At 44.3% G+C, this 25,688-nt stretch overlaps 1 protein-coding gene across 5 annotated transcripts in view; it reads right to left on the bottom strand.

The window, feature by feature from the left end:
• The window catches only part of prdm16 (PR domain containing 16), a 733,455-nt gene that overhangs the window by 54,368 nt on the left and 653,399 nt on the right, over positions 1-25,688 (bottom strand). Inside the window, exons 8-10 of one of the 5 annotated variants that reach the window (XM_055659693.1) lie at positions 18,673-18,708; positions 15,568-16,951; positions 12,163-12,250 (exon numbers count right to left, since the gene is read on the bottom strand). In XM_055659693.1, the coding sequence (XP_055515668.1) occupies positions 12,163-12,250; positions 15,568-16,951; positions 18,673-18,708 (1,508 nt within the window). Of the gene's footprint in view, positions 1-12,162; positions 12,251-12,357; positions 12,382-15,567; positions 16,952-18,672; positions 18,709-25,688 lie in introns of all 5 variants that reach the window. The other 4 variants (XM_055659694.1, XM_055659695.1, XM_055659696.1 and 1 more) reach the window with 4 other exon arrangements.

Genomic DNA, 25,688 nt, shown 5'->3' with positions numbered 1-25,688 from the left:
GGTGCAGGAGGAGGCCATTCAGCCCTTCTAGCCAACACCACCATTCATTGTGGCTGATCGTCCCCAATCAATAACCCGTCATATTCCACTAGCTTTCTTCACTGCCTGCTGTACCTGCACGCCAGCTTTCAGTGACCGGTGTACAAGGACACCCAGGTCTCGCTGCACCTCCCCTTTACCTAACCTAACCCCATTGAGATAATAATCTGCCCCCTTGTTTTTGCCGCCAAAGTGGATAACCTCACATTTATCTATATTATACTGCATCTGCCACGCATCTGGCCACTCACTCAACCTGTCCAGGTCACCCTGCAACCTCCTAACATCCTCTTCACAGTTCACACTGCCACTCAGCTTTGTGTCATCCGCAAACTTGCTAGTGTTGCTCCTAATTCCCTCTTCCAAATCATTAATATATATGGTAAACAGTTGCGGCCCCAACACCGAACCTTGTGGCACTCCACTCGCCACTGCCTGCCATTCTGAAAAGGACCCGTTCATTCCTACTCTTTGCTTCCTGTCTGCCAACCAATTTTCTAACCATGTCAACACCCTACCCCCAATACCATGCTCTAATTTTAGTCACCAGTCTCCCGTGCAGGACCTTATCAAAGGCTTTCTGAAAGTCCAGCTACACTACATCCACTGGTTCCTCTTCATCTATTTTACTTGTCATATCCTCAAAAAAGTCCAGAAGATTAGTCAAGCATGATTTCCCTTTCATAAATCCATGTTGGCTTGGACTAATCCTTTTACTGCTATCAAAATGCCCCATTATTACCTCTTTAATAATTGACTCCAGCATCTTTCCCACCACCGAAGTCAGGCTAACTGCTCTGTAATTCCCCGTTTTCTCTCTCGCTCCTTTCTTGAAAAGTGGGATAACATTAGCTATCCTCTAATCCACAGGAACTCGATTTGTTACTAACACCTATGAGAGAGAAGCGAGTGTCACCGAACTTCTGAATTCTCTGGGGTGGAACCCTCTCCAAGACAGGCGTGAAGCTCACCGTTTGACCTGTTTTTACAAAATGTTAAATGGTCAGCTCGACATAGACTACAAGACCTACACCAAACCCAAACCAATTAGGAGCAGACGAGGGCATTCGACCCAATTTGTGATCCCAGCTACAAAGACAGATGTGTACAGCAATTCGTTCTTCCCCCGCACAATTAAAGCATGGAATAATCTCCACCCAACTATAGTTACCCAACCTGATGCAACTAAATTTAAAGTAGCTCTTTCTTCCCAATAACACTTTCTGGCTTAAGCCCTCCCTTCACCACCTCCAGTTTAAATTCCATTTGGAATATTTTGGAGGACCAAGAAACCAAGAGCCAAGAACTGATCCTGAATCTACTGAACATTGGAAAATGATCACCAATGCATCCACTATTTCTAGAGCCGCCTCTCTGAGAACCCTTGGATGCAGACCATCAGGCCCAGGGGATTTATCATCCTTCAGTCCCATTAGCCTACCCAATACTATTTCACACCTAATGAAAATTTCTTTCAGTTCCTCTACCCCCTTAGATCCTCTATCCTCCAGTACATCTGGGAGATTGTTTGTGTCTTCCTTAGTGAAGACAGATCCGAAGTACCTGTTCAAATCTTCCGTTATTTCCTTGTTACCCATAATAATTTCACCCGTGTCTGCCTTCAAGGGACCCACATTTGACTTTGCTCCTCTTGTTCCCTTCACATATCTAAAGAAGCTTTTACTATCCTTCTTTATATTCCTGGCTTCCCCTCGTACTTCATCTTTTCAGCCCGTATTACCCGTGTTGTTTCCTTCTGTTGTCCTATGAAAGTTTCCCTATGAAAGTTTCCCAATCCTCTGGCTTCTGGCTACTCTTTGCTGTGTTATACATCTTTTCTTTTAGTTTTATTCTACCCTTAACTTCTCTTGTCAGCCACGGTTGCCTCCTATTCCCTTTAGAATCTTTCTTCCTTTTTGGAATGAAATGATCCTGCGTCTTCCGGATTATGCCCAGAAATTCCTGCCATTGCTGTTCCTCTGTCATTCCTGCTAGGATCCCTTTCCAGTCTACCTTGGCCAGCTCCTCCCTCATGCCTTCATAGTCCCCTTTGTTCAACTGCATCACTGAGACTTCCGATTTAACCTTCTCCTTCTCAAATTACAGAGTAATGTGGCTGACCCACTGTACGAGCTAATTCAACAATTCTCCTGAGTTTCCCCTGATTCGAGCTCGGAGAATTATGGTAATAGCCGTACGTAGGTACTCGGGGCTCTCGTGGACATTTTTCAACGTTGAAAAATCTTCACGCGTCTTCACGAGCTTACCGCGTTTCCCCGAGTACCTGCCGTTAGCGTTACGAGCCTCTAAGAGATGTCCCGAGCTCCGATGTACCCGCTACGTACATTCTACATGCTTACCATGAGTTTGATTTTTTTTTAAACTCGGGAGAACTCTTGAATTAGTTCATACAGTGGGACAGCCCATTAAAACTAATCATATTATGATCACTACCTCCTTTACCCCAAGTTCTCTTATCAAATCTGGTTCATTAGACGACACTAAATCCAGAATTACCTTTTCTCTGGTTGGCTCCATCACAAGCTGCTCTAAGAATCCACCTCGGAGGCATTCTACAAACTCTCTTTGGGAAATGTCTTCCTTCGCAAGGGACTGAATTCCATCCCTCACCAGCAGCTTCCCCCCCCCATCCTCTGCCCACCTGCCTGTCCTTTCTATAGGATGTATAACCCTGAATATTAAGTTCCCAGGCCCGATCCTCCTACAGCCACGTCTCAGTAATCCCCACAATGTCATATCTACCAACCTCTAACTGAGCCTCAAGCTCATCTACTTTACTTCTTATACTTTGCACATTCATATACAATACTTTTAATTCCTTACGCATCTCACCTTTCACATCGATCCCTTTTACACTTCGCCATACTCTCCTATCCCTTTGTCAACTTCCTTTCCCGTTAATTCTGGGGTCATTAACTATCCCGTTCTCGACTATCCCATTTGACATCCCACCCCCCTTATTCAGTTGAAACCACCCGTGTAGTAGTGGCAAACCTGCCTGCCAGAATGCTGGTCCGCACCTGTTAAGGTGCAATCCGTCCCTTTTGTTCAGTTCCCCCTTACTCCAACACAGATCCCAGTTGCGTAAGAATCCAAATCCCTGCCCCTTGCACCAGTTCCTCAGCCACACATTCAGGTCCTGTATGTCCCTGTTCCTGCTCTCGCCAGCACGAGGAACTGGAGGCAAACCGGAGATAACAACCCTGTAGGTCCTGCTTTTCAGCATTTTTCCAAGCTCTCTAAAGTTACGCTGCAGAATATTCATCCCCTTCTTTCCGACATCGTTTGTGCCGACATGCACCACCACTTCCAGCTGTTCACCTTCGCCCTTGAGGATTTTCTGCACTCTGTCCATGACATCCTGGATCCTGGCACCAGGAAGGCAGCACACCATCCTCGCATCCCGTCTGTTCCTGCAGAAACCCCTGTCCGTACCTCTCACAATGGAGTCTCCAACTATCACGGCATTGCCTGAAGTCGGCCTCTTTGGTTTTGGCTCAACTGCCCTTTTTGCTTCGCAAGCCAGAGCGCCGTTCAGTGTGATAACGTCTTCTGTCCCGACAGCTTCTAAGTGGGTGAACCTGTTCACAAGACGTATAACACCCGGGGACCTTTGCATTCCATGTTTCCCTCCCTTTCTCACCGTCACGCACCTTCTCGCTTCCAGTACCGTAGGTGTAACAATCTTACTGTAGGTCTTGTCGAGGAACGACTCAGTTTCTCGGGTGAACCTGAGGTCATCCACTTGCTACACCAGTTCCCCAACACGGTCCTTCAGGAGCTCTACCTGGATGCACTTCTCACATTTGTAGCAGCCAGAGGCACCAGCAGTGTCCTTGACCTTCCACATACTGCAAGCATCACACTGAATCATCTTGCCTGACATCTCCTTCTTTCGTCTCTCCCTCTCCAGCATTTTGCGTAGCCTCCTCTCCTCAGCCTCCTCTCCTCAGCCTCCTCTCCTCAGCCTCCTCGCCGAAGACTCGCAGCCAAAGACTCGCAGCCAAAGACTCGCAGCCAAAGACTCGCAGCCAAAGACTCGCACTTTTCTCGACAGGGCCACACCCAGACAGGGCTGCACCCCTTCAGCAAGTCTTGCTGATATCAGATGCCGGAGGCGGAGAGGAGATGTCTTCATCGCGTCGTTCACAGAGCGCAGAAGATTATTGGGACACTGCTACCAGCCTTGGAGGGCATCTACCACACACGGTGCCTCAGGAAGGCCGTCAGCATCCATAAAGACTCCTCACACCCTTGTAACAGACTGTTCGAACTATTTCCCTCCGGCAGACGTTACAGGCCTTCTACGCCCGAACCTCCAGACTCAGGAACAGCTTCATTCCCAGAGCTATAGCGACTCTGAACCGGCACTGCTGAGTGCCCTCCACCCCCCCTGAACTGTCTCCCTCGGATGGTTTGGGTTGCACAGACACATCTGCACTTTAGTCTGTTTGAACTGTTTTCACTATTTAATGAGTCTGAAGAAGGGTTTTGGCCCGAAACGTTACCTATTTCCTTCGCTCGATAGATGCTGCTGCACCCGCTGAGTTTCTCCAGCATTTTTGTGTACCTTCACTATTTTACTGTTCTTTTTACAAACCATGTTCTCGGGATATCTAAATATAAATTTTATTAGTTATTTGAGTTATGATGTCGGATGGAAGCTGCGTAACCAAATCTCGTTGCACTTATGTGCAATGACAATAAAATATATTATTATTATTATTATTATTATTATTATTATTATTATTATTATTATTATGCTAAATAGCCTAATTCTCCAATTTACCAATCTTCCAATTTAATTGTTCAGCCAATCCCCACTCTCACTCCTAACCTTCCTTCCTCTGATGAGCCTGGAAATATGTGCTTTGTCTGACCTGCACTCAAAGACTCCTGTCGTGCCCCTTCAGGATGTATCTTTGCCATGAGACCTATATCCTGCTCTCTGGACCCAATGCTGAACTCTCAGATGTCTATCTCCTTCAAATATCCTGCCATCACCTCTCTCCTCAAAAGATGCTTCCCATCATCACCCTCACGTTATTCACCAAAGTTTTAAAACCAATTTAAGTTTCAGATTTGTCGGCCTCATCTACAACTCCATATTTGAATGCTTCTAAGCTGCCACAATACTAAAACCACTCATATCAATTCTTCTCCGTGGATTGTCACCTTTTCGTGGTGGAGAAGCTTGTGTGTTCCTGAGATCCTGAGAGCAGTGCCGTCTGGAGCTATCTACGCTCCTGGTAGGACCACCCATGGCGATAAGATCGAGGGGGAGCTCTGGCAAAGAGCAATCCAAACAAGACATCAACGGTGGAACAGGTGGAGGATGATGGCTGATCTTAGTGGAGCGTCACAACAGCTGGGAAGGCGGATGAAGGCTGCAGTAGAAAAGTGTCTCCATGCCACTGGATCCTGACCCAGATCTGTCAAGGACCGTGGGGTGGCTGTCTGTGCACCAGTCTCCCCAATTAAAGCCACGCCAATCTGTCTTCACCAAAATGGCTGCACTGTAGGGCAGCTTGACATGGGCTTGGTTCTACTGTTATTGAGCAGTTGCAGCTGGAGGATGGGCAATCTTAGTGTCTCTCCCTGAGGTTGTAGCATTGCCCAGAGCATCATCCACGGATATAACATTCACCTTGTCCAATGTTTACTCTACATGCTGACATGTAGAAACACGTGGAGATGAGATAGTGCTAGTTCCCAAACCTGTGGGTGATGCCCGGCGTTAGCTCCACCGCTCCTCACCCCTCCACTGTTTCCACATTGTCAAATGGTTGGATATGCATTCAACACTAAACCTTTCATCTTTCATCTCATCACTACCTCCGCTCCTTAACCACCAACTCCTTACTTCACCCTGCCAATCGCTTGATTCAGTTTGTTATATTCTTGTGTTGGAAGGAACAGCAGTGCTGGTATATATTGTAGATACAGTTGCTGCCTTTGATGTGCCTTTTGCATTCCTTTCATTCATTTGTTCTTTGTACCTCTTCATATCCTCTTCAAGTTTCCCTTTCCCCAGACTCTCAGTTTGAAGAAGCGTCTCAAAACTGAAACTTCACATATTCCTTTTCTCCAGAGATGCTGCCTGACCTGCTGAGTTACTCCAGCATTTTATGTCTATCTTTGTTATATTCTTGTTTGATATTTGACCAGAAACAGATCTTCGAATCACATATCAGTGCCATCATCATGACTACCGCTGTGGAGGGTAGCTAATGTAACCCCACTTTTTAAAAAGGGAGGGAGAGAGAAAACGGGGAATTACAGACCAGTTAGTCTAACATCGGTAGTGGGGAAATTGCTAGAGTCAGTTATTAAAGATGGGATAGCAGCACATTTGGAAAGTGGCGAAATCATTGGGCAAAGTCAGCATGGATTTATGAAAGGTAAATCATGTCTGACGAATCTTATAGAATTTTTTTGAGGATGTAACTAGTAGAGTGGATAAGGGAGAACCAGTGGATGTGGTGTATCTGGACTTTCAGAAGGCTTTCGACAACGTCCCACATAAGAGATTAGTATACAAACTTAAAGCACACGGTATTGGGAGTTCAGTATTGATGTGGATAGAGAACTGGCTGGCAGACAGGAAGCAAAGAGTAGGAGTAAACGGGTCCTTTTCACAATGGCAGGCAGTGACTAGTGGGGTACCGCAAGGCTCAGTGCTGGGACCCCAGCTATTTACAATATGTATTAATGATTTGGATGAGGGAATTGAATGCAACATCTCCAAGTTTGCGGATGACACGAAGCTGGGGGCCAGCGTTAGCTGTGAGGAGGATGCTAGGAGGCTGCAAGGTGACTTGGATAGGCTGGGTGAGTGGGAAAATGCATGGCAGATGCAGTATAATGTGGATAAATGTGAGGTTATCCATTTGGGTGGCAAAAACAGGAAAGTAGACTATTATCTGAATGGTGGCCGATTAGGAAAAGGGGAGATGCAACGAGACCTGGGTGTCATGGTACACCACTCATTGAAAGTAGGCATGCAGGTGCAGCAGGCAGTAAAGAAAGCGAATGGTATGTTAGCATTCATAGCAAAAGTATTTGAGTATAGGAGCAGGGAGGTTCTACTGCAGTTGTACAGGGTCTTGGTGAGACCACACCTGGAGTATTGCATACAGTTTTGGTCTCCTAATCTGAGGAAAGACATTCTTGCCATAGAGGGAGTACAGAGAAGGTTCACCATACTGATTCCTGGGATGTCAGGACATTCATATGAAGAAAGACTGGATAGACTCGGCTTGTACTCGCTAGAATTTAGAAGATTGAGGGGGGATCTTATAGAAACTTACAAAATTCTTCAGGGGTTGGACAGGCTAGATGCAGGAAGATTGTTCCCGATGTTGGGGAAGTCCTGAACAAGGGGTCACAGTTTAAGGATAAAGGGGAAATCTTTTAGGACCGAGATGAGGAAAACTTATTTCACACAGAGAGTGGTGAATCTGTGGAATTCTCTGCCACAGAAGGTATTTGAGGCCAGTTCATTGGCTATATTTAAGAGGGAGTTAGATGTGGCCCTTGTGGCTAAAGGGATCAGGGGGTATGGAGAGAAGGTAGGTACAGGATACTGAGTTGGATGATCAGCCATGATCATATTGAATGGCGGTTCAGGCTCGAAGGGCCGAATGGCCTACTCCTGCACCTCATTTCTATGTTTCTATGATAACCGCTTCTGCGATAATGCCCAATTTCATCCCCTCCTCATCTCATCAACTTCAGAAGCCATCATCCTTGTCTTGGTTACTTTTAACCTTGGATATTTCAACACAGAGCTCCCTTGTCATCTACCACCCAGTGGCTCTTGTTCTGATATGCACAGCCTCTGTGCTTTCTGATTTACATTGGGGTGAGGTTTAGGAGCAATGCCAGTAGGTTAACGCTGCACCCAGCATACATAAGGGTCATAGAATCAGACAGCACGGAAACAGGCCCTTTGGTCAAACATGACTATGCTAAACAAGATGCCGCATCTAAACTAGTCCCACTTGCCCACATTTGGTCCGTATCCCTCCAAACCTTACCTAGCCATGTACCAAAGGCCAAGTGTATTTCAAATGTTGTTAATGTACCTGCCTCAACATCTTCACTTGGCAGCCTGTCCCATACACGTGTCAAAAGGGTACCACTCAGGTTCCTATTAAATCTTTCTCTGCTCAGATTAAACCTAGATCCTCTAGTTCTTGATTTACCTATCCTGGGTCAAAGAGTCACCCTATCTATTCCCTTCAAGAATTTATACACCTCTGTAAGATCACCCCTTAAAGGCCTGTCCCACTTTCATGACTTAATTCACAACCTTTTTTACTCGTGGACATTTTTCATCATGTTGAAAAAACGCCCCGACCTACTTGTTGCCACATGTACCTACAACCAGCATTACGACCTACCTACAACCTTGTGCCGACCATGCTGCTAGTATGAGTCAAGGGCAAACTCGGCAGAGGTCGTGAATTAGGTTGTGAAAGTGGGACAGGCCCTTTAGCCTCCCACTCTCCTGGAATAAAGTCCTAGCCTCCCCAACCTCTCCCTGTAGCTCAGGCCTTGAATTCTGGCAACATCCTCGTAAATGTTCTCAGAATGCGTTCCAGTTTAGTAGCAGAGTGACTAAAACTGAACACAATGCCCTAAGGCTAGAGAAACTCAGTGGGTGAGGTAACATCCAGGGAGCGAAGGAACAGGTGACGTTTCGGGTCGAGACCCTTCTGATGCTGCCTCACCCGCTGAGTTTCTCCAGCATTTTTGTCTACCTTTGATTTTTCCAGCACCTGCAGTTCTTTCTTAAACATTTTGTCTACTCCACTGCGAAATCTCCTCGAAGTGTGTCTACTTTGAAGAAGTTCTCCTCCGCTCTCAGAAGGGTCTTGACCCAAAACATCACCTATTCCTTCGCTCCACAGAAAACATAGAAAATAGGTGCAGGAATAGGTCATTCGGTCCTTCGAGCCTGCACCGCCATTCAATATGATCATTGCTGATCATCCAACTCAGTATCCCGTACCTGCCTTCTCTCCATAACCCCTGATCCCTTTAGCCACAAGGGCCACATCTAACTCCCTCTTAAATATAGCCAATGAACTGGCGTCAACTACCTTCTGTGGCAGAGAATTCCAGAGATTCACCACTCTCTGTGTGAAAAATGTTTTTCTCATCTCGGTCCTAAAAGATTTCCCCCTTATCCTTAAACTGTGACCCCTTGTTCTGGACTTCCCCAACATCGAGAATAATCTTCCTGCATCTAGCCTGTCCAACCCTTAAGAATTTTGTAAGTTTCTATAAGATCCCTCCTCAATCTTCTAAATTCTAGCGAGTACAAGCCGAGTCTATCCAGTCTTTCTTCATATGAAAGTCCTGACACCCCAGGAATCAGTCTGGTGAACCTTCTCCCAACTCCCTCTATGGCAAGAATATATTTCCTCAGATTAGGAGACCAAAACTGTACACAATACTCCAGGTGTGGTCTTACCAAGACTCTGTACAACTGCAGTAGAACCTCCCTGCTCCTATACTCAAATCCTTTTGCTATGAATGCTAACATGCCATTTGCATTCTTCACTGCCTGCTGCACCTGCATGCCTACTTTCAATGACTGGTGTACCATGACACCCAGGTCTCGTTGCATCTCCCCTTTTCCTAATCGGCCACCATTCAGATAATAGTCTACTTTCCTGTTTTTGTCACCAAAGTGGATAACCTCACATTTATCCACATTATACTGCATCTGTCATGCATTTGCCCACTCACCCAGCCTATCCAAGTCACCTTGCAGCCTCCTAGCATCCTCCTCACAGCTAACACTGTCTCCCAGCTTAGTGTCATCCGCAAACTTGGAGATATTGCCTTCAATTCCCTCATCCAGATCATTAATATATATTGTAAATAGCTGGGGTCCCAGCACTGAGCCTTACAGTACCCCACTAGTCACTGCCTGCCATTGTGAAAAGGACCCATTTACTCCTACTCTTTGCTTCCTGTCTGCCAGCCAGTTCTCTATCCACACGAAATACTGAACCCCCAATATTCCCGCTTTAAGTTTGTATACTAATCTCTTATGTGGGACCTTGTCGAAAGCCTTCTGAAAGTCCAGATATAACACATCCACTGGTTCTCCCTTATCCACTCTACTAATTACATCCTCGAAAAATTCTGTAAGATTCGTCACACATGATTTACCTTTCATAAATTCATGCTGACTTTGTCCAATGATTTCACCACTTTCCAAATGTGCTGCTATCCCATCTTTAATAACTGACTCTCGCAGTTTCCCCACTACCGATGTGAGACTAACTGGTCTGTAATTCCCCGTTTTCTCTCTCCTTCCCTTTTTAAAAAGTGAGGTTATATTAGCAACCCTCCAATCCTCAGGAACTACTGCAGAATCTAAACAGTTTTGAAAAATTATCACTAATGCATTCACCATTTCTGGGGCTACTTCCTTAAGTACTCTGGGATGGAGCCTATTTTCTCTTCACATATCTATAAAAACTTTTGCAGTCAGTTTTTATGCTCCCTGCATAGAGGCTGCCTCACCCGCTGAGTTTCTCCTGCATTTTTCTCCACCTTCGATTTTTCCAGCATCTGCAGTTTCTTCTTAAACAATGCTCTAAGTGTGACCTCACCAAAAATTCGTACAACCTCAACACTCAATTCCATGACTGATGAAGGTCAGCGTGCCAAAAGCCTTCTTTGCCACTCTAGCTACTTGCAACACCACTGTGGGTGGCACGGTGGCGCAGCAGTAGAGTCTCTGCCTTACCGCGCCAGAGACCCTGGTTCCATCCCGACTACGGGTGCTGTCTGTACGGAGTTTGCACGTTCTCCCCGTGACTACGTGGGTTTTCTCTGAGGTCTATGGTTTCCTTCCACGCTGCAAAGATGTACAGGTTTGTTGGTTAATTGGCTTGGTATAAGTGTAAATTGTCCCTAGTGTGTGTACGATAGTGTTAATAGCCATATATAACCATATAACAATTACAGCACGGAAACAGGCCATCTCGGCCCTACAAGTCCGTGCCGAACAAATTTTTTTTTCCCCCTTAGTCCCACCTGCCTGCACTCATACCATAACCCTCCATTCCCTTCTCATCCATATGCCTATCCAATTTATTTTTAAATGATACCAATGAACCTGCCTCCACCACTTCCACTGGAAGCTCATTCCACACCGCCACCACTCTCTGCGTAAAGAAGTTCCCCCTCATATTACCCCTAAACTTCTGTCCCTTAATTCTGAAGTCATGTCCTCTTGTTTGAATCTTCCCTATTCTCAAAGGGAAAAGCTTGTCCACATCAACTCTGTCTATCCCTCTCATCATTTTAAAGACCTCTATCAGGTCCCCCCTTAACCTTCTGAAAATGTGCGGGGATCGCTGGTTGGTGCGGACTCGGTGGGCCGAAGGGCCTGTTTCCCCACTGCATCTATAAACTAAACTAAAAAATGAAACTAAACCACATTTATGGAACTTTGAGATCCCTCTGCTCTACAACACTCTCTGGTGCCCTACAATCCACTGCCCCTGTTTGACTTCCCAAAACACAAAACCTTACACTTAGCTGAATCATTTGTCATTCCTTAGGCCACATGCCCAGCTGATAAAGAACCTGATGTAAGTCTTGATAACCTTATTCATTATCTACGATAGTACATACTTTGTTGTCATCTGCCACGCCACTGTAGGCAACAAGACCGTGATATTTTCTACCTCCCTTGTTCATGGGCACGGAAGTAACTTGTAGAAAGCCAACATTCCTCCCAAGGCTGAGATCAGGCAACTCATCATAAGGTGCAACATTAAGCAGGGAACCTTAAGGTTCAACACCCTTTAAGAGATCCAGGGCTTTCACCGGGGAATGCCTGGTTTTAATGGAATACAATAGTGATGAATATTAAATCTAAAGCTGAAACACAGTGAAACACAAAACAATATTCTACTGTAAAAATATACTTGCTTCTTCATGAACACAAACAACATAAATAATTGCCTATAGAGACTCCAATAACTTGCTACACTCTGGAGAACTTTAACAATCAACGTGGATGTTTCAGGTAAATTCCTCAAGAGACATGCAGATGGTGACTGTGTGTACCTGAGGGTGGAACAGCAGTGGGTTTGGCCGCAGATACTTCTCCTTCAATGAGTTCAGAGGATCCATCACTTTCCTTTTCTCCACCCTGCTGGACCGAGAAGTAAAGAGTTAAATCAGCGCTCAACAATTCCCAAACAAAATCCTACCTCTCACAGGGCCACTTGGGAACAATGTTAAGGAAAGATGCACACTTACGCTGTATATTGCAGGTGGTTCCAGCTGAAAGAGAAAAGCAAAGGTTGGGATGAAATCCTGGCTGTGGCATCTTCTGTGTAATGCAGGACTGGACTGCAGTTCCCTCTCTGTTTCCACACCTTTCACATGATCAGCAGCAGGATGGCTGGGACTCTGCTTCTCAATCCCACACTTGGCAGGTGGCACCATTAACATGGGAGCAAAGTTTCACACCTTTTCAAGCAGAAGCCGACAGTTTGTGCAAAATGAGTGACAGGTAAGTCTGCATTTGCTGCACATCTCTCACTGCTCTCACTTTGTCCAGAGTCAAGGCGACTACAATGAACTGGAGTCACAGGCTCGGCTCGGCTCGGCTCGGCTCGGCTCGGCTAAAGATCACTGTTGGGTTTTGTAGTAAATGTCAACTTGCATGGCTTTCAATAGCCTATTATTATCACATTAGCGACCTGATCTATTGAAATATGAAATTTTAAAATCTGCGACCTGCGATCTCACGGTAATGACAAGAACTAAGATCTAGGAGCAGGGGTGGACTGTTCAGCCCTTTGCACCTTCTTTGCATCTGAATAGCTGTATTTATAGCTGAATGCCACTTTACTGCACTAACTCCATATTCCTTGATGCACAACAGCGTTAAAAAGCATTCACTCCGGCTTCGCTTTAACAGTGCATTGTTGTTGCATAATTAAACCAAGTTATTAGATTACTCTTATTATAATTTTGGAATAAAACATTTGCATTAGTTGAGTTTGCTATGTGCCAAAGTGGTTTTGATCTCAGAATCTCTCCTCTTCTTGTACTGTAATCACCACACTACCTTGCCTGCATCGTGAACAATAAGATCAGAACGTTTCTGTAGAATGGTGGAGTTTTTCTATAGGCTTGCTCAGCTTTCAGAAGGAAATATATCTTAATCCTTTCTTTTTAACTCCTTTTCCTGAAGGCAATGGTACTTGCGTGAGTACACCTCGTTCAGCACCCTAACCCATTCCTCATGTTTAACACTCCAAGGCATCACAGCCAAGCCTGGTCCCATTGACAAACATGTCCTATCATGGATCACTGGACAGTAACAATGAGTTGGATATAATAACTATATTAACATAAACCAGGAGCGGAAATAGAAAACTTTGTGATCTATCCAGCTCGACAGAGGAAAGGATTATGAAAACATCCAAATATTCAACATATAGATTCCTCTATTGCTGTACATGTATTGGAGTGCGTTGGTTGGCATCTAACTTGCAACTTCTTTCATAAGATATCAATTTTACTATAATTTGGTTATAATGTTGCAAGCTCATGTCAATTAGCAATTAATATGCTTATTATTCCATCTCATGTTGGAGTCTCTGACCCACATCATTATTAGCAGATGTACAGAGTGTGTTGGCAAGACACATAATCCAGCACCAGTTGGTGTTTACGCGAGCCCAATGCTCTGCTGCTTTCTTTGAACAAACTATTTTTTGCAAAACCATCAAAATCTTTCTATTATTCAAATCAAATGGGCCTCCAAGGACTACTGAGACCCACATGGATTGTGTAGTGAGCTGTGCATGTTAGCAGGTTACTGGAGGGCATTGCAAGGTGATGTGGACAGGTGCACAGGTGTGCATTGTTCATTGACCACACCAACACACACTTATACAAACAGCCGCAAAATGGAAAATTTACACTGTTTATAACCTGGTCAATTCATGGCCACTGTTTAAGAACAAGGAGTAAGCCATTTAGAACAGAGACACGGAAACACTTTTTCTCACAGAGAGTAGTGAGTCTGTGGAATTCTCTGCCTCAGAGGGCAGTGGAGGCAGGTTCTCTGGATACTTTCAAGAGAGAGCTAGATAGGACTCTTAAAGATAGCGGAGTTAGGGTATATGGGGAGAAGGCAGGAATGGGGTACTAATTGCGGATGATCAGCCATGATCACATTGAATGACGATGCTAGCTCGAAGGGCCGAATGGCCTACTTCTGCACCTATTGTCTATTGTCTATATCCATATTGTGTAGTATGCCATAACTGAAATACTTCCAGTACCATATTGGTGCATCGGCCAGTCTGTGGTTTAAGTAGAACTGAGATAAGAAAAACATTTTTACCACAGATAGTTGTGAATCTCTGGAACTCTCTGCCACAGAAGGTAGTTGAGGCCAGTTCATTGGCTATATTTAAGAGGGAGTTATATGTGGCCCTTGTGGCTAAAGGGATCAGGGGGTATGGAGAGAAGGCAGGTACGGGATACTGAGTTGGATGATCAGCCATGATCATATTGAATGGCGGTGCAGGCTCGAAGGGCCGAATGGCCTACTCCTGCACCTATTTTCTATGTTTCTATATTTCTATTTGCACAGTTCAAACAAATATCACCAAGTTGGACAATGGAATATTTGCGACACTTCATATTCAAAATAACAACAGGCTTCATTAATTTTGGAATTTCTCTTCAGTTTCCACATCTCAATTCCTGCTCAGAAGGTGGAAGAGTGACATGGGCAGTGAAGAACACTGGTACTCCCACCAACATACTGTCACTAACCTCCAACACCAATTGTCCTGCTGTGAGCAACATCACAGCCAATGTGATGCAAACTTCCTGTTGACAATGAAGGCATACTCCTCGTCAAGGGCAGCACGCTGGTGCAGCGGTAGAGTTGCAGCCTTACAGTCCCAGAGACCCAGGTTGGATCCTGACTACGGATGCTGTCTGTACGGAGCTTGTACCTTCTCTCCATGGCCTATGTGGGTTTTCCCTGGGTGCTCCACATTCCTCCCACATTCCAAAGACGTACAGGTTAGTAGGTTATTTGACTTGGTAAAATTGTAAATTGTGCCCAGTGTGTGTAGGATAGTGTTAATGTGCGGGGATCACTGGTCGGCGCGGGCTCGGTGGGACGAAGGGCCTGTTTCCGTGCCATATCTCTAAACTAAAATTAAACCTAACATTTAAGTGGTGAGGTGGGTGGGTGGGGTGGGGGAGAAGAGGTGCAGCAGAGGAGAGATGGGCTATAGACAGCCTGGGAACTTCTCACAGCTTAACAGAAGGAATGAAGACAATTTAAGGTTGTCTCAGAGCTTCAGGCAACTGAAGGAAAATTTCTACAAACATTTCACAAGATACATTTTTAGCTTAAAGGAAACAGTTCAATCCGAAGCAGTGGTTTCCTATGAAGGAAGATTGAATGTGTACTATAGGATCTATGAATACCTGTAGATGGGATCCATGAAAAAGGGCGATGGCTTGGCGTAATGGAAGGGTTGCTGGTGCGGCACCTTGGGGAGCTCATCATTGATCATCATTTTGCGTTCACCAAACACGTGGTTCTTCCTGGGCTCTCCTGGGCCGTTTTGACTGACCCGGCTGCGGCCACTGATGCTCAGGTCCAAGGGTTGCTCCTCGCCAGATAGCGTGGACACTATAAGCTTAGACGCGGGGAGGAGCTTTGCCTCTTTCCGTTTGGTGGTAAGGTCAAAGGGCGACTCGGAGCTGGCATTGCCACTTTTCTGGTGCTCTCTTGGCGACTTTGGCTCATTTTTCACCAGGAGATTGGAATTAAGATTTCGGTCCGTGAAAGGATATATGGAATGTGGGAAGTTCGGGAAGAGCTGGAACGGAAACATGGAGTGGTATGGAAGTGATCCCATTTTCTTCTCTTGCATCCCCATGAAACCTGTGCCAAAGTATTTCTCCGCAATGGAAGCGATAGCTTTAATGGAATCGTTAGCAGCGCTGGTCGGGAGGCTCTGTTCATCGGGAGGGGGGAAGAAGGAATGTTGGGATGGAAGGTACTGCGCCTGTTCATCGATTTCGTTGTTCGTGTTGAGGGAGACTGAAGTAACGTTCTCCGTTCCTTTGGCTGACAGACTGGCTTTTTCCTTCTTTTTATCTCCATCGCTTTCCACATCACTGTCCAAATCAGACCCAGTGCCTGTCGTTGTTTCCAGGTCAGTCCCACTTGTTGTATTGATGTCTTCAAAGTCACTACCTTCCGATAAGTCAGTGTTTTTTACCTTGTTTTTCTCAGTGAAACAATTGTCAGATCGAACATTGTTTTTCCCTTCTAAAGGGGCGTCCCTGTCATTGAAGGAAGACACCAAGGATGATGCTTGTGATACGGAGGGGTTCCCCATGTGGCTCTGGACATTTGCATCAATATCGTGATTTAAGCAGCCTTTCAACAACGCGTTGCTTGGTAGCACAGGAGCTCGGGGATAGAGCGAGTGGGGGAAAAGGCCTGGGAAGCCTGGAGCGAGAGCTGGAAACGTGGCTGTGGGCGAGAAGGGCAATCCCGTTGGGTGTTGGCGCGAGGGGAAATAATCATTGAAGCCCAAGGAAGCGTGGTTGAGAGAGGATGTAGGCTTGGACTTGTCCAGCATGGCACTCGGAGTGAGTGGTAGACCTTGATGAAACATTGGACTGGGGTTATAATGGTTCTTGCCCTCACAAAACCTACGGTGCTTGTTCAGCGAGGAGGTGGTGCTGAACATCTGACCACAGTCTTTGCACTTTATTTGTGTCCGACAATCGGCGTGCATTCTTTTATGTCGACAGAGGTTGGAGAACTGAGTGTAGGATTTGTGACAGACCTCACCTGCAATTAAACACAAAGGAGAAATGTAGCATCAATCTTCTCATATCTAATTCGAATAATGCAGACAAAGAAGCACACAGGATTTAGGTGCCTCAACAGTAATATTAACAGCTGCCTAGTCAAGCCGTTTACATGGATAGGAGTTTAGTCAGACCACAAACCCAATGGTATATGTCCTTGAATTCCTCTACACAAGTACCCATCATTGGAGATAAGCTGAAAGGTCACTTGCCACTATGGATCACTTCAAGTGAGCATAAGACACAACTGCTGCTTTGAATTTTGTTTTTAAATAATACATTTTTATTTACCCACTCACACAGGAATGTGAATATTGTAAAGTATTTGGATAACACCCTGTGTTTTTTGGGCTGCTCTTCACAAAGGGCAAAGGAGACCTGGGATGTGTCGGAAGGTCATGGTACATTGAATCATCCCAAAGAGGAGTAAAAAGATACTTGGCCAACTGTGAAAAGCCTTTGTGCTGCCCTGGGCTTCCTCCACTGTCAGAGTGAGGCCAAACGCAAATTGGAGGAACAGCACCTTATATTTCGCTTGGGCAGCTTACAACCGAGTGGTATGAATATTGATTCCTCTAACTTCAACCTTGCATCCCCTCTCTCTCCGTCCCTCCCCCATCCTAGTCGACTTACTAATTTCACTGTCGTCCTGCTGAGTTTCACTGTTTGTATCACTCCCCACAGCCAACAATGCACCATTGTGGGCTCCACCTTTCCTTGATCATCGTTGCTGCCTTTGATTTGTCCTTTTGCCTATCTTTCATTCATTTATTTTCTGTCTCTTGTTTCCCTCACTGTCTGAAGAAGGGTCTCGACCCGAAACGTCACCTATTCTTCCTTCTCTCCAGAGATACTGCCTGTCCTGCTGAGTTACTCCAGCTTTTTGTGTCTATCTTCAGTGGAAAGAGCCTTTGCTGTATTTGCAAAGATAGTTCCCATATAACACAAAGTCCAAAGAAAACAATTATACTTCAGTGCTCCACCAGTCATTTCACTTTATTGATTTGTTTTTTATGTTACATTCAGTTACCAAATGCAAGTGAATCCTACGGGATATTATTTTGCCTGTTAATGCTTAGTGCATTGGCTGACGTGCCAATGTTTTGTCCGAAGAATTTACTGCCTATAATGGAGCTGATGGGAAAGATGATTCCATTTTCCATTGCCCTTGTCCCTCTCGGACTTCTGTACATCAAATAATGTACAAAGGAAGGCAACCAAAGCAAATTAACTAACATATCAAAATTGTTACCAAATAAAATCCTTCTACAACTCGGCATACTAAGTTGTGCAGGGAAGAGCGAGGCATCTCACATCCTCAAATTAAAATTAGTTTTCTTGTTTCCTGAGGGCAAATGGAACATGGCTGCCTTCGTTTTAGAAATGACCAGGATTAAAATGAGTAAGAAGGAACTGCAGATGATTTAGGCCGAAGATAGACACAAAATGCTGGAGTAACTCAGTGGGTCAGGCAGTATCTCTGGAGAAAAGGTATAGGTGAGGCTTTGGGTCGAGACCTTTCTTCAGACTGGAGAAACGCCGCCTGTTCCTTTTCTCCAGAGATGTTGCCTGACCCACCGAGTTACTCCAGCATTTTGTGTCTATTTGAGGCTTAAAATGAGTGAGTGACTGAGTGGCAATTGGTTATGGGGGACAATGCACTCCTGAGCTTCAACAGCTATACAAAAAAAGATTTCTTACCATCACTCTGTGTCCATGCTTGTCCCTGCCTCCTATCTGTCAATATTATACAGATAAATAAAATTACAATATCATCAAACCAATTCTAAATCCTCTCATACTAACTTATACTAAGCAGTGTCACAGTGAGAGATCAACTGCTGGGACTTGTGGCTGCACAATGGGATATGTTGTCCACCTCCACCCACACATCCACCTCACTCCCTCTCCTCTGCGGGATGCTTCACCATGCATGGTGATGGTCCAGCTCGTGATGGAGGGGTTGTCCTCTCTACTTTTCAATGTCTTACCTTCCTTCCCTAAGATGGAGATGCCCAATCCCTGTCGCTCAGTGACTGGAGTATTGACAAGCTCAACTCAAATGCCTGGGAATTCAATGGAATCCTCAAAATCTAACCAACGTTCCATTGCTAATACTAAACAGCAAAATTGAAGAGCAGCACTATTTGTAACAAATGAATAGAATTACAGAAAGTAATGGCCCAGAAGATTCAGCCCATCCAATTTATGACCCACGCACTGGTCCACAGCTTTGTCAACAGCCGCACATTAAATGACATCCAGGTCATTTTAAATGTGAAGGAATTTTACGCCTCAATCACCTTATCTGGGGGTGACTTGTGAAGGTTCACTGTCCCCGGATAGAAGTACTGTTCCTTCAAATCCTTTTTAAAGTCATCTCCCTGTTACTGAACTCAGTGAAGTGGGAGCTTTGTCTCAACCTGCCTGGATCCCGTTTAGCTATATTCTTGAATGAATTATCCTCAACATCCTCTGTTCCTAGCCCAGTCAATCCTTCCTGGAGAATTAAATCTCTCCAGCCTGGCAACATCCTCATAATCTCCTCGGCATTCTCTCAGAGTAGTGCGATCACATCTTTCCTATAACATGGCGAGCAGAATGAAGCACAAATTCGTAGCTGTAACCTAAGTGATGTCTTGTGTATCTGAAGCATGACATTCCTTGCTATGTTTCAGCCAATAACGAAAAGTATTGCTTGTAACAAACTTTCCATCTTATCCATTCACCCAGCTATTTTCAGGAATCAGTCCACATACATTCCAAGATGGACAGGATCCCTGATAATAGCAAAGTAAGTAAATATGGTGAAACTAGCAATGCTTCTCATAAGGAATTATTACTGTTCATGTTTCTTGTCTCTCCAAATGGATTCTCTTAAATTTCTCCAGAGTGAAGTTTATCTGCCACTTCTCCTTCCCCCGTGATGTAGCGGGATAATTGTACAAACTTGCTTTTCCAATTCGGGATGTTGCTAATGAATGGAAAATAGTTGGATCCGGGTCTGAAAATTCTAATAGTTTCACCTTGAAACTAGGAATGACACTTTGTAAATAACTGCTCCATTTTCAAAACTATGTACCCCATTTTTCTTTAGTGTAAATATTCCTGGTCTAATCCAATTGTAACAATGTTTATGCCAATCAAAATCTTATTGGAGAGATACAGCATGGAAAAAGACCCTTCGGCCCACCTTGCCCACACCGGCCAACATGTACCAGCTACACTACTCCCACGTGCTTGCGTTTGGCCAGTATCCCACCATGTACCTGTCTGACTGTTTCTTAAATGTTGGGATGCTCCCTGCCTCAACGATCTCCTCTGGCAGCTTGTTCCACACACCCACCACCCTTTGTGTGAAAAAGTTACCCCTCAGATTCTCATTGAATCTTTTCCCCTTCACCTTAAACCTATGTCCTCTGGTCATTGGTTTTCTTACTCTGGGCAAGAGACTCTGTGCATCTACCCAACCTATTCCTCTCATGATTTTATACAACTCACTAAAAACACCCATTTTTGTATCATCTTCAACTTGCTAATCTTGCCATGTATGTTCTCATCCAAATTATTGATATATATGACAAACAGTAACGGGCCCAACACTGAACCCTGAGGTAAATCACTCGCTACAGGCCTTCAGTCCGAGAAGCAACCTTCCACCATCACCCTCTGCTTCCTTCCATGAAGTCAATTTTCTATCCATACAGCTATCTCTCCTTGGATCCCATGCGACCTAACTTTCCAGAGCAGCCTACCATGTGGAACGTGGATGAATGCTTTGCTGAAGTCCATATATAAAACATCTACAGCTCTGCCCTTGTCGACATTTTTGATTATGTCTTCAAAAAACAAAAGTATTATGTAAATACTGAAGTGATATCCCTTCAAAGGTGGTCGTTGCTAATTTGCCATTGTACATTGGGCACTTTCACATGAGGAGGAACGTAATTCGAGCAGGACTCGGTAAAATGACCGTCTCCTGTGTCCCACTCTTAGCACAGAGGCAGAAACTCCACACAATGATATATCTAAATTTTGAAAGAAATTGTAGATATACTTCCCATGTTTTCACTTCAACTGACTTTCAATAAAATATTCATCCTCCTAGCAATTATATCTGCACATTAAAGTTCTGCATTTCTTAAACTAGCACACTAAGATCACTTGGTTCATCGGCATTTACTATTTCCTCACTATTTAAAAATATTCTGTGTTTCTATTTTGTTCTAACCAAAATGAATTATCTCCCATCTCCATGTCCAATTGTTTAACTTGACAATATCCACTTGCAGCTAAACAAAGGTAAGTTCAGGACACCCGATGAGCAACATTGAAGCATCCTGTTAAATTAGACACATGCGGGGATTGCACAAATCAAACTTAGCAAAAGATTTGCAGCTTTTTCTGGCAATATCAGGTCTGAACAGGGATTTGAGAGAATTTAGGCCTTCAAAAAAGAGGTTTTATAGTGGCATTAGAAAATGTGAAGCTATTTTTCATGTTTAGTATGGACTTTTTAGTTATTGAATGGGAAAATAATGGAAAGAAGAACGTTTCAGGAGGCACTTTGAGCTATTTGGGGGACTGAAGAATGATGGTCATGGAGTTGAGTGACCTCTCAACTTATCAATAGTTGTGGATCACAGCATCAACTTTCAAGAAAATACATTACAAAATACATTATAAATGTGAACATATTAATCTATAATGGAAAATGATGCAACAACAATGTGAGAACTGCAAGTTCAGCTGTCATAGGAGGTGTATGCAAATGTCAAGAGCTTCATGAGACAGATATAATTCAATAAGATAGATTGATTAGTAGGACTGGATGTTACAATCCCTAAGATTTCACTACAATTGACATTCTTGGGTATGACCACTAGGTGAGTTTGCTACCAATCAGACACATCTTCAGTTGTGTACCTCAACGTCACTAGGTGTTTTGGCCTTTTATCACAAGACATCCTCAGTCGAGGCAGGCCCACCGCAGAGTGATCAGACCTAGGTGTGTGTCTTATTGTTAGCCTCTAGATGGTCACGTGGCAGCCCAGGCAGCATCTTTCCTCTTCAGCCACAGCCAGTGACTGCTCCATTGGCAAGTTCTTTTATTGCCCTCCTTTGTGCCTACCCTTTGACTCCTACTTCCCTCAGGAGCCCTGCGGTGGAACTGGCTACAAAGCCCCTGCTCCCCACCTCCACTCAATGGATGAACTTTGAGATGATCTCCAAGTAGTACTTGAATGTCCCAATGTCTCTGCAAGTTAACTCCCACAATCATTTACACAACTTGAGATGTTAATCTCCTGGAGCATTCTGGGCTAAGGGATTGAAGAGAGTTCTGTGCACCAAGACCTGAATCACACAGAAAATAAAATGGACTCTGATCCCTGACTGCCCATTTGCGGTGCTGCAAGACGTAAAGTTCTCAATTTATGGGTTCTTATGAAATCCTTCTTATTATTTTGTGTTATCTGTCTGTGACATTCAATTAGCAAGAGAAGCCATTGGCGAATAAGAACAAAATCAAACATATTTTAGTGTCCTCCCTCGGCCTTCTAATTGTGAAAACTGCCGGTTGATGCTGAAAAGGTTTCCTGGCGGAGATGAGAGTGAATGGATGTTTTAGAATGTGGACACGTACAGATCTCACACATGCATGCTCATCCCATGCAGCATTGACAACAGATCTACACATCGGCACAACTCAATGGTACCACCCCTATACCGGAGGTCCTTAGATAAGTCAGTTCAGACGTAAGCACACCAGAAAGTGAAACCAGCAGTGACCACTCAGCTTATCAGGTGTAGATTATACTAGTGTGTCCCATTCCTTCATCCATCACCACTTCTGGCCTCATTTCCTATTCAATTTTCTTAGCATAATTCCTATCGATCCAATCAGTTGAGTAATATAACTAGCCCCATTATAGCACTTGGTGAATATATTTCACAGCGACACCAAGGAAATAAATCATTTATTTGGAGTGTATTTAGATTTTCTTTTAAAAGCCATAATAGTGTGGAAGTTAGTTGATGGTTTATAGGTTGCAGAGATTTGTAAATAGTTTACATAGCATCAAATATTCAACACACAGTCACAGGTAATACACTGGTGAAGGATTTTGAGGATGGGGTGAGTGTGTAAATGGTGATGAAGGAACGTTATTGGGCCAAAGTAAACACTATTTGACTTTTTACATAGTCATATAGCAGGGAAACAGGCCCTTCAGCCCAGCTCCTGTAGCTTGTTCCATATACCCACCACCAATGTTGCCCCTCAGATTCCTATTGAACTTTTCCCCTCATACTTTTATGCCCTTGTCCCACTTAGGAAACCTGAACGGAAACCTCTGGAGACTTTGCGCCCCACACAAGGTTTCCGTGCGGTTCCCGGAGGTTTTTGTCAGTCTCCCTACCTGCTTCCACTATTGCAACCTCCGGCAACCACCTGCAACCTCTGGGAACCGCACGGAAACCTTGGTTGGGGCGCAAAGTCTCCAGAGGTTTCCGTTCAGGTTTCTATGTCCTCTGGTTCTTGAGTCCCATACATTGGCTAAAAGACTGTGCATTTATTCCAACTATTCCCCTCTTGATCCTATACACCTCTATAAGACCACCACTCATCCTCCAGCAATCCAAAAGATAAACTACTCGCCTGTCCAACTTCTCCCTACAGCTCATGCCCTCGGGTCCTGGCAACATCTTTATAAATCTTCACTGCACCTTTTCCAGCTTAACAACATCTTTCCAGTAACAGGAAGAGCAAAACTGAACATAGTACTCCAAATGTAGCCTCACCAATGTCACGTACAACTGTAACATCCTAACATCTATACTCCACACTCTGACTGATGAAGGCCAATGTGCCAAAAGCCTTCTTGACCACCCTATCAACCAGCGATTCAACTTTCAAGGAACTATGTACCTGCACTCCTAGATCCCTCTGCTCCACAATGCTCCCCAGAGCCCTGCCATTCACCATGAAGGTCCTGCCCTGCTTTGACTTCCCAAAATGTAACACCTCGCACTTGTCTGCATTAAATTCCATTAACAAGTCCTCAGCCCACCTGCCCAACCCGCTGTAATGATATATAACCATCTTCACTATCTACAATGCCACCCACTTTTGTGTCATCTGTAAATTTACTAACCGTGCCTTGAACATTCTCATCCAAAACGTCAATATAAAGATGGGTTATGGTATTCCCACTTTGGGATGCCCAGTAATGCCCAAGGTGATCAAATGTTTCATTGCTTCAGCTTTGATATCCTCAAAATTGGATGACAATATCAGCCAGCCAGACACAAAATAGCTGAAGCTACAGGAAGCAAGATGGAATACCTACCCAAGAGGAAACAAATTCTGTGATATTTATGTTCTGAACTATTGATCCAAAACAGTAACAATGCAATGAAACTGTTACTTCCATAAGAATGAACATGGTAGAATGCAGGAGATCAAACTGAGACGCTTGTAAGACCGTCTCATCTCTAACCATTACCAGACATTTCTCTGCATTCTGCCACCTGATAAATAACCAGAGTTGCTGCAATTAGAGCACCCATTGAGTAGCTGACACTTGAATTTAAGATTAAAACAGGGGACATCACTGGCATTGTCCCAATAAATGGAGAGGATCCTGAAAGCTTGTTATCAATCCGGCCAGTATTGGCAGGGCATCTGTAAGCTCATCAATATTTATCAGGTCTCCCACACAGAAAGGTTAGAAAACCCAGTCACTGAAAGAGAGTTTATGATTTGTGGGTATCTGTGTTTTCATAGTCTGTCTCTCTTAAAAAACAGAGCTGAATGAACAGAAAATAGAGGGAAGGAATAAAGAGCTCGATGTTTTCATATGAGGGGAATCAAGGAACATTGGTTAGTGTGGGAAGGTAGGAATGAGGTAAGTATATTGAATGGCAAAGCAGGTTTTACAGGGAAAATAGCCAACTGTTATTTCTATTTTTATACTCCTATTTCCTTATAAGATTATAAAAAACAGGAATAGTAGATGTATGAGGTGAATTAGTCCTACTCTTAAATAAGATCATATATGATTAGATTTCAACCGAGCCAATTAACTTTTCCTCTATAACTCATGTTATCAAGGGGAGGTCATTTAAGACTGAGGTGAGAAAAAACTTTTTCACCCAGAGACTTGTGAATTTATGGAATTCCCTGCCACAGAGGGCAGTGGAGGCCAAGTCACTGGATGGATTTAAGAGTGAGTTAGATAGAGCTCTAGGGGCTAGTGGAGTCAAGGGATATGGGGAGAAGGCAGGCACGGGTTATTGATAGGGGACGATCAGCCATGATCACGATGAATGGCGGTGCTGGCTCGAAGGGCCGAATGGCCTCCTCCTGCACCTAGTTTCTATGTTTCTATCCCTGTAGACCAAAATCTATCTCTGCCTTGGACATATTCATTTATGCAGTCTCCAAATTCTCTGTGTTAGAGATATCCAACCTTCTTACCTTTTCAGTTAGGATAGCTACCCAGGCTTTACAATGACATTTATAGTCCATGTATGTAGTCAAACCTGCTATCATCATTCCAGGCCATTCAGTTTCCCATTACCCAGCAGCTCCTGACTCCTCAATTTGTCCAGTGTGTTTTTTGGTCTCATGCTTATCTCTCAAATGATCACAAGCTTATCTGCCTAAGTTCTATCGTACCACTGGTGCAGTGATGAACCAATTGTACGGGATGGGT

Source organism: Leucoraja erinacea, chromosome 30 (assembly GCF_028641065.1).
Source record: "Leucoraja erinacea ecotype New England chromosome 30, Leri_hhj_1, whole genome shotgun sequence".
Classification (NCBI taxonomy): Eukaryota; Metazoa; Chordata; class Chondrichthyes; order Rajiformes; family Rajidae; genus Leucoraja; species Leucoraja erinaceus.
Note: the sequence above shows the minus strand (reverse complement) of the source record. Positions and strands in the feature narration are given on the sequence as shown.